The following is a 9,920-nucleotide window of genomic DNA, read 5'->3' as shown; positions in this document are numbered from 1 at the left end:
AATTACCTTTATATTAGATTGCACATATTTATTTAGATAAAAACTATTGAAACTATTGTTTAAAGATATATGCAAAGTTATATATTTTGCAATTAAATATTAATATGATAAATGCAAAGTTTTATATTATTATACTATAAGATTATGTTTTACAAATATTGTATATTTATATAGTATATTATTATTATTCTGTATTTTTAAGGATTGATTTGGAAACTTTGTTGTAATGTGGTTTACAAAAGAGAGTAAAGTTAATATTTAGTTTTTTTTATTAAATTTATGTTCATTTTTATTTTTTTGTCATTGTCAAGACCTGCGTAAAAACTCTTTTTCAAACTATGTTTTTATTATCATTATTTATGCAAATGTGAACATTTGTTCTTTAATCAGTTAACGTGTGTCATATATAATATATATTTTAGGATTTATTTTGGTCTTTTCAGGGGTTGTGACAGGTAAGAGATTATTGTAATATTATCTCTGACTCGTCTTTCATGGGTTTAAGATGAGATCTAAGGCGCCTCCTATTCATTCTGACAGCAGCTGTCTGAACTGTGGTCTGATCCAAGATGGCCGCCCTCTAGGCACGTCGGCCAGCGTCCAATTAGGTCTATATTATATAATGGTCTATGTTTAATCCTCTTGCCTGCGCTCCTCGCCTGTAGGGGCAGCAGAGCGCCTGGTAAACCACAACCAACAACAAAAACCACACGAAGAAGAGCAAAGTTTGAACGTGTGTGCCGCTGGATAGTTTCTTCTCGCTCTCTTGTAAGTTGGTGTTTATGTTGACGTTTAATGCGTAATTTAAGCACGTGCTTGTGTGCCTGCTGTCAGCAAGTGACAATATTTGTATTTGTTTCCTTCCTTTGCAGCTTCCTTTAGCCTTAAACGGGAGATGCAGGCTGCAGCGGCCCCGCGGCTCCGTCCTCTTTTCGGCGGAGCTCTGTCAGCGGTCCTCCCTTCCAACATCACGGACATCAGCGAGCTGAGGGAGATCCCGGACAACCAGGAGGTGTTTGCCCATCCTCACACCGACCAGAGCCTGATCGTGGAGCTGCTGGAGTATCAGGGTCAGGTGGCCGACCAGGACGCAGCTAGGTTCCACTTTGAGGACATAGCGGGCAGCAATAAAGCTCAGGGGCCAGGGGCCTCTGTAGTGGGCAATGCTGAGGCCATAGCGAAAGGCAGCGTGTCTCTATCGGAGTGCAGCAGCGCCTGGATGCTGAGAGGGACCCAAAGTGTGTCCAAGTTCAACGAAGAGGCGAGGAACACGGTCAGCATTCACCTGGGCCTCCTCCGGCTGCCGCAGTTCTCCACAGACATCCTGATGACGTTTAACGACCCGCTGAGCATCAGCCCGGACAGCAGCAGCAGCATGACGTCAGACAGCAGCAGCAGAGGCGGTGCAGAGGAGGCCCGCAGGGAGCCCTGGACCGAGGAGGACTTCCAGCGCGCGCTGCTGTCTCTCACTTTACACAATCCTGGGCTGTTTGGCTAAAACTTTCACTTAATGCAACAGATTATTCATTATGTGGTCAGATGGATTATTCATACAGAATACTTTAACATGGAACGCTGATCTGTATCTGACGGACATTAAAACAAGCTCAGGTTTCTTATGTAGACTTAAACAGAACTGACATGCAGAATTTGTGTTATTTTATTCACGTGAAAATGTTTGAGAGTTAATTAATGTAAATATAAAACATTTAAAACAAGTTTGTCTCAATCGGAGCGTCTCAACTAGGGGGTGCCGTTTGTAAAGTTTGGGAGTCAAATATTTTTATGGTTCTTTAGCGTGTTTTAAGAAAAATAAGTTCCCACCCCAAGTCATATTTTCACTGCCTTATTCATTCATTTTTAAAAAGGTTACTTTGAAAATACATATTTAGTTTGCAAATTAAATAATTATTTTGTGAAATAAATATTTAGCTCCACATTAAACATTTAGTTCATTAAATAAATAGTTATCTCCAAATTAAACATTTAACAAACTAAATATTCAGCTAGCACCAAGCTGGCAGAATATTTAGTTTGGAACAAAATATTTTACAATCTTAATATTTGTTAAATATCTTGCTCCAAACTAAATATTTACTTTATTGGATAAATATTTGGCTCCATACTAAATATTTAGTGAATAATTTATAATTTGTCCATATTCCTGGGTTGAGAATTAGGCATATTTATTATTTAAATCATCCAGTGACAATAACTCTCCATTATGTCTCACTGCTGTTCTGGGTGCTAACAACATTTTCGAGGAGCTTCTTCATCAATATCAGATTTATAGTCCCACAATCTGTCCTTAAAACAGCCAAACCCATTTGATAAAACCTTTTAATCATAGGCATAGGTGTGCATAGGAACCATAAGGACATGAACTTGTACTCGTCGTCTCCCGCTTTATCCAGCGTGTCCTGGGTCGTCCCCTGGGCCTCCTCCCGGTGGGACGTGCCTGGAACACCTCCCGAGGGAGGCGTCCAGGGGGCATCCGAAGAAGATGTCCGAGCCACCTCAACTGACTCCTCTCGATGTGGAGGAGAACCGGCTCTAAACTGAGCCTCTCCCGATTGACCGAGCTCCTCACCCTATCTCTAAGGGAGAGCCCAGCCACCCTGCAGAGGAAGCTCATTTCAGCCGCTTGTATCCGGGATCTCGTTCTTTCGGTCATGATCCAGATTTCATGACCATAAGTGAGGGTAGGACATGTCCCTACTGAAATTTTGGAGCGACCTGCTTGTCCCTACCAATAATTTGATGTGAATGACATGTTTATAATTTACTATCCAGCAGTACAGGTAAAAGCCAGTAAATTAGAATATTTTGGAAAAACCTGATTTATTTCAGTAATTGCATTCAAAAGGTGTAACTTGTACATTATATTTATTCATTGCACACAGACTGATGCATTAAAATGTTTGTTTCATTTAATTTTGATGATTTGAAGTGGCAACAAATGAAAATCCAAAATTCTGTGTGTCACAAAATTAGAATATTACTCAAGGCTAATACAAAAAAGGGATTTTTAGAAATGTTGGCCAACTGAAAAGTATGAAAATGAAAAATATGAGCATGTACGATACTCAATACTTGTTTGAAGCTCCTTTTGCCTCAATTACTGCATTAATGCGGCGTGGCATGGAGTCGATGAGTTTCTGGCACTGCTCAGGTGTTATGAGAGCCCAGGTTGATCTGATAGTGGCCTTCAACTCTTCTGCGTTTTTGGGTCTGGCATTCTGCATCTTCCTTTTCACAATAGCCCACAGATTTTCTATGGGGCTAAGGTCAGGGGAGTTGGCTGGCCAATTTAGAACAGAAACACCATGGTCCGTAAACCAGGCACGGGTAGATTTTGCGCTGTGTGCAGGCGCCAAGTCCTGTTGGAACCTGAAATCTCCATCTCCATAGAGCAGGTCAGCAGCAGGAAGCATGAAGTGCTCTAAAACTTGCTGTTAGACGGCTGCGTTGACCCTGGATCTCAGGAAACAGAGTGGACCGACACCAGCAGATGACATGGCACCCCAAACCATCACTGATGGTGGAAACTTTACACTAGACTTCAGGCAACGTGGATCCTGTGCCTGTCCTGTCTTCCTCCAGACTCTGGGACCTCGATTTCCAAAGGAAATGCAAAATTTGCTTTGGTCAGAAAACATGACTTTGGACTCAGCAGCAGTCCAGCTCTTTTTTTCCTTAGCCCAGGTGAGACGCTTTTCGCGCTGTTTCTTGGTCAACAGTGGTTTGACACGAGGTATGCGGCAGTTGAAACCCATGTCTTTCAAGCGTCTCTTGGTGGTGGATCTTGAAGCACTGACTCCAGCGGCTGTCCACTCCTTGTGAATCTCCCCCACATTTTTGAATGGGTTTTTTTTTTTTCCCAATCTTGACTAGGGCGCGCTGATCCCTATCGCTTGTACACTTTTTCTGACCACAGTTTTTCCTTCCCTTTGCCTCTCTATTAATGTGTTTGGACACAGAGCTCTGAGAACAGCCAGCCTCTTCAGCAATAACCTTTTGTGTCTTTCCCTCCTTGTGCAATGTGTCGATGGTCGCCTTTTGGACAGCTGTCAAACCTGAAGTCTTCCCCATGTTTGTGTCGGCTTCAGAACTGGACTGAGAGACCATTTAAAGTCCTTTGCAGGTGTTTTGAGTTAATCAGCTGATTAGTTTGTGGCACCAGGTGTCTTCAAAATTTTACCCTAACACAATATTCTAATTTTGTGACACACGGAATTTTGGATTTTCATTTGTTGCCACTTTAAATCATCAAAATTAAATGAAATAAACATTTCAATGCATCAGTCTGTGTGCAATGAATAAATATAATGTACAAGTTTCAACTTTTGAATGCAATTACTGAAATAAATCAAGTTTTTCAAAATATTCTGATTTACTGGCTTTTACCTGTAGGTGTTGCAGCAGTGGCTTCTTACCTGGTAGCTGCAGCTGTCTGCTCTTTTATGTAGCGACACATGGAACTGTGCTGCGCTGATTAACTCTCTGATTGTCTGCCTCAAGTTCCCTCTTCTCTCTTTCTGATTGTTTGTTTTCTAGTCTGTATGTGTGCGCATGCTTGGAGCGTGAAATAAAAAAAAAATGACGCTAGAATACGGCGGTTACAAAAAAATTAATATTAGGCAACGAAACTAGTCCCAGTTAAAAAACTAAATATTATCTGGGCTAAAACAGGTGAAAGCTTCTGATTGCAGTTCTGTAAAGAAGCAGGAGAGAGTTTGGATTTGATGAACTTTAGAAATGTAAGTACCCAACGTTAGGATTTATTTCATAAAACTATTCTGAGTCAGACAGGAGTTCTGCAAACCGCTGTTAAAGGAACAAAGACTGTAAACTCAATATTTTTGATTCCCTTTCACCAATATTTCTTTGCTATTAATGTTTTCATTTTTACGGCAGTTCAGGTATAAATTACAGCTGTTATTTATTTTATAGAACATAAGACGAGAAGAATGCTAAAGATTTTTTTGTTTTCTAAATAAAAATAGTTCTATTTCATTGACTTCTACTTCTAGAAATAGAATAAAGACAAACAGAGGAACTCTAATTACACTAGATTTCCACACGGTCCATAAATAAATTAGTACAAACATTAATGTTTGATAAATAATGCTTGAATCTGGCTGTTTGTTTTGGATTCTATTAAATTACAGATAAGATAATGTTATATTGTCTTTTATAATTGTTAGAAGGGATTCTATATTTGAATAAACTCATTCTTAGTGTTGTGTTTGTAGATGATGCCACTAAAAAAGAAAATAGACATAAGGAGCAATTTAAACAATATAGGATGATGATGAAAGGTTGTGTTACGTTAAATCCTTTACTATTAAAAACACACTTTTATAACAGAAACATTATATGATTGTAGGAAACAGATATAATGATGCAGGGCAGCCTCAGGGTGAAGCAGCTGCCCTTCAGTGCTGCATGATGGAAGAAACGTGTTTGGAAAGTTACCATAAAATTAGGGCTGCAACTAATAATTATTCTGCAAATTGATTAATCCATCAATTATTTTTTCGATGAATCGATGAATAATAAGATATTTTACGAGAAGATTTTTTACGTAATGAAACCAGGTGAAACAAACGTTTTCCTCCTGAGGAGTTCTGGATGGAGAATATTGACAGACTAAAGCATTTTTTTTAATCTTAAATGCAAAATGTTTGCATATTTTTTACAATCTTGGTATAATTCCTGCTCTAAGTGGGTCGTTCTGTCGGCTAAAGGCACATTTTAGTGACCCTATACTCCAGTAAACAATCAATTACTTAATTAGTTGACGATTATTTAAATAATCGATTAATATGATTAATTGTTTCAGCCCAAGATAAAATACACTAAATGTGCTGCACAGCGTAATTGCAGCCCAGATGTACAACTTGTATAGTGAAGTTAATATTTCAAAATGCTCAGTGTCAGTTCCTCTTATAGTTCCAGTGCTCATGGAAATACAATACATTTATTTGCTGTCCCTTGAATGTATTATTTTGCTTGATAAAGAGAGAGCATATTAGATAAAAATATAAGAGTGGGTTTTACCTCTGCACAATTCTATATCTTCATATAACAGAAATATTTAGACTATATTTGGTTAAATAGATGCTGCAGTTTCATGTCGTTTGACCATCCAGTGACTGGAGGTTTTCCCCCAATACAATTAAAACAGCAGAAGCTTTTACCGACTGGATGGGGAGCAGAGCTGAACATCAGTTTTAAAATCCTGTCACAGATTCTTAATCTGGTTTAGATCTTAACTCTAATCCTAAAACAAAGACTTTAATCCAAACCTTGTTAAAAAGTTAGTAAGTCAAGTTTATTTCTATAGCACATTTCACTGGTAAGAGAACAATACAAGATGCTTCACAAAGAAAATACTAAAACACAAGATGGATTCTATTCAGTTTATTTCTATAGCGCCAATTGACAACACATCATCTCAGTTCAACCAGATCATCCAGTCAGATTGATTCAAATTTTTCTATCTAAGGAAAACCAGCTGATTGCATCGACTCATCGACTCTTCAGCAATCCCTCACACTAAGCATGCTTGTAACGACAGTGGAGAGGAAAAACTCCCTTTGAACAGGAAGAAACCTCCAGCAGAACCAGGCTCAGTGTGAGCGGCCATCTGCTGAGGCCCACTGGGGTTCAAGGAGACAAAAGCAGACATAGAAAAAGAAGCATAGATACAAAATGCAGCTGTAAAAGGCGGCCCCGTCCAGGAAACACACAGCCAGGCAGACGAGCTCTGAGCCAGCTCTCATTTCAGAGGATGAGGATAGCACATCCAGTTCGTCACAGTCAGAGAAACAGGACTACAGTGGAAAACAAAGGTGTTGATGGCAGCAGCACAGCTGATATTTCTCTCCAGGATGGAGTCACAGCCAAACAGGAACAGACCAGATGAAGCTACTATGAGAAAAAGCAGAGAGAGCAGAACGTTAGAGATTGAACTAATAGATTCTGCAGAGTGGGAAAATAGAGATATAATGAAGCAGAATGATGAAAAAGGGGTCCCTATGTCCTCCAGCAGTCTAAGCCTATAGCAGCAGAACTATAGAGATAGCTCAGGATAACCTGAGCCACTCTAACTAGAAGCTTTATCAAAAAGGAAAGTTTTAAGCCTAGCCTTAAAAGTAGACAGGGTGTCTGCCTCACGGACTAAAACTGGTAGTTGGTTCCACAGGAGAGGAGCCTGATAACTAAAAGATCTGCCTCCCATTCTACTTTTAGAAATTCTAGGAACCACTAGTAAACCTGCAGATTGAGAGCGAAGTGCTCTGTTAGGAACATAAGGAACAATCAGATCTCTGATATCAGATGGAGCTTGGCCATTTAAGGCTTTATATGTGGAGTACCACAGGGATCAGTGCTAGGACCAATTCTCTTTACTTTATACATGCTCCCAATCGGTAGAATTATTAGACAGCATGGGATTAATTTCCACTGTTATGCTGATGATACCCAGCTATATCTGTCTATAAATCCAGATGAAGCTAACCCATTACATAGATTACAGGCATGTCTTGAAGACATAAAAACCTGGATGACTCTTAACTTTCTGCTTCTGAATGCAGACAAAACAGAAGTTATAGTCTTTGGACCAGAGTCTCTGAAAAAGAAACTGATTAGCCAGTCACTTCATTTGGATGGGATTAAACTGATTTCAGATAATAAAGTAAAAAATCTTGGTGTTGTTTTTGATCAGGACCTGTCATTTAGGTCCCATATCAAGGAGGTTTCTAGAATTTCCTTCTTTCATCTGAGGAACATTGCAAAAATTAGAAATATCCTGTCCAGGGGTGATGCTGAGAAACTAGTCCATGCATTTGTTACTTCAAGGCTGGACTATTGTAATTCTTTACTATCAGGAAGTCCACAAACTGTAGTTAAAAGCCTTCAGCTGATCCAAAATGCTGCAGCCAGAGTTCTAATGAAAATTAAAAAGAGAGATCATATCTCTCCTATCCTGGCTTCTCTTCATTGGCTTCCTGTTAAATCCAGAATAGAATTTAAAATCCTCCTTCTCACATATAAAGCCTTAAATGGCCAAGCTCCATCTTATATCAGAGATCTGATTGTTCCTTATGTTCCTAACAGAGCACTTCGCTCTCAATCTGCAGGTTTACTAGTGGTTCCTAGAATTTCTAAAAGTAGAATGGGAGGCAGATCTTTTAGTTATCAGGCTCCTCTCCTGTGGAACCAACTACCAGTTTTAGTCCGTGAGGCAGACACCCTGTCTACTTTTAAGGCTAGGCTTAAAACTTTCCTTTTTGATAAAGCTTATAGTTAGGGTGGCTCAGGTTATCCTGAGCTATCTCTATAGTTATGCTGCTATAGGCTTAGACTTTTGGAGGACATAGGGACCCCCATTTCATCATTCTGCTTCATTCTCTCTCTGTTCTCCTATTCTGCAGAATCTGTTAGTTCAATCTCTAACCTTCTGCTCTCTCTGCTTTTCCTCAGAGTAGCTTTGCCTCGTCTGTTCCTGTTTGGCTGTGACGTCATCCTGGAAAGAAACATCAGCTGTGCTGCTTCTATCAACACCCTTGTTTATAGATGTTGGAGATCGGCCTGTTTTCCAGTGTGGTCCTGTTTCTCTGACCGTGACTGAGTGGATGTGCTTTCTTCGTCCTCTGGCATGGGAGCTGCCTTGGAGCTCGTCTGCCTGGCTGTGTGTTTCCTGGACGGGGCCGCCTTTTACAGCTGCTTTTTGTATCTCTGCTTCTGTCTCCTTGAACCCCAGTCGGCCTCGGCAGATGGCCGCTCACACTGAGCCTGGTTCTGCTGGAGGTTTCTTCCTGTTAAAAGGGAGTTTTTCCTCTCCACTGTCGCTACAAGCATGCTTAGTGTGGGGGATTGTATTTGAGTCAATGAGTCAATGCAATCAACTGGTTTTCCTTAGATAGAAAACTTTGTATCAATTTGATCTGGTTGAACTGTAAAGTGCCTTGAGATGACATGTGTTGTGAATTTGGCGCTATATAAATAAACTGAATTGAATTGAATTGAATAGAAGGAGGATTTTAAATTCTATTCTGGATTTAACAGGAAGCCAATGAAGAGAAGCCAGGATAGGAGAGATATGATCTCTTTTTCATTTCATCAGTTGCTTCATATATTTGAATGGACAGCCTCCGACAGAATAAATTAAATCAGACCTTGTTTTTAAAACAAAAATCCAAGTCAAGAGGAGAGTTTATTTCCCTCACAGATGTCTTTGACCAACTGCAGACACGCGCTCCTCCAGCTGTCTGAGAAATGTGTGATTGAATGCAGACCTCTGGGCCATCTCCTCCCTTCGTTAGGATGCTTCGTGCTCTGCTGCATCTCGTGCTGAGGATGCTGCCAAGGAAGCTTCGTTTTCACTTTCCCTCTCTGCATCACGTAAACAAAGCTGCGTGTGTTCTTCCAGCCAGTTCAGGCCCAATGCCTCCTCATTTCCTGTCACCACTAGATTTGATGAGAGGTCCTTGAATTAGACCCTCTGGATGATGGAGAAAAGGAACAAAAGGTGGTTCACAAAGTTTAGAAGAAGTGTCATTGAAATACACCTGCAACATATGAACTGACACAAAATAATTACGTGTTTTAAGTAGAATTTATCTCTCCTTGTCATATTGGCAAGAAAATACCCTTATTAGCTTTTAGAAAATCTTTTTTTGTCTTTTATGCATCTAGTTATGGATTTAAAGATGTTGCAGAATGCTGATGAAGATTCCCAGTCATCCAGGTCATAGTCATTCCAAAATAATTTTTAAAAATCCACTGGAGGGAATCGAAACATCTCGCCTGGTCAGCCAGGCCAACAATTCCCTTTAACGAACCCCCTTTAGAGGCATAGACAGGTGCCCTCTATAAAGCCTGGAACTCAACACTATTTCTAACATTTTGAA

At 39.9% G+C, this 9,920-nt stretch overlaps 1 protein-coding gene across 1 annotated transcript; it reads left to right on the top strand.

The window, feature by feature from the left end:
• The first annotated feature begins 665 nt into the window (after positions 1-665).
• On the top strand, positions 666-1,718 carry rangrf (RAN guanine nucleotide release factor). Its single transcript, XM_038306928.1, has 2 exons — positions 666-768; positions 873-1,718. Exon 2 carries the CDS (start codon positions 896-898, stop codon positions 1,496-1,498), a length of 603 nt encoding a protein of 200 aa, XP_038162856.1. The 5' UTR covers positions 666-768; positions 873-895; the 3' UTR covers positions 1,499-1,718.
• Positions 1,719-9,920: the final 8,202 nt, after the last annotated feature.

Source organism: Cyprinodon tularosa, unplaced genomic scaffold, assembly GCF_016077235.1.
Source record: "Cyprinodon tularosa strain WSP-4 unplaced genomic scaffold, ASM1607723v1 ctg597, whole genome shotgun sequence".
Classification (NCBI taxonomy): Eukaryota; Metazoa; Chordata; class Actinopteri; order Cyprinodontiformes; family Cyprinodontidae; genus Cyprinodon; species Cyprinodon tularosa.
This window is presented reverse-complemented; position numbering and strand designations above follow the sequence as displayed.

What these genes read in the sequence shown, in the direction of transcription:
- rangrf (XM_038306928.1), top strand. Translation starts at nt 896, where the DNA reads ATGCAGGCTGCAGCGGCCCCGCGGCTCCGTCCTCTTTTCGGCGGAGCT.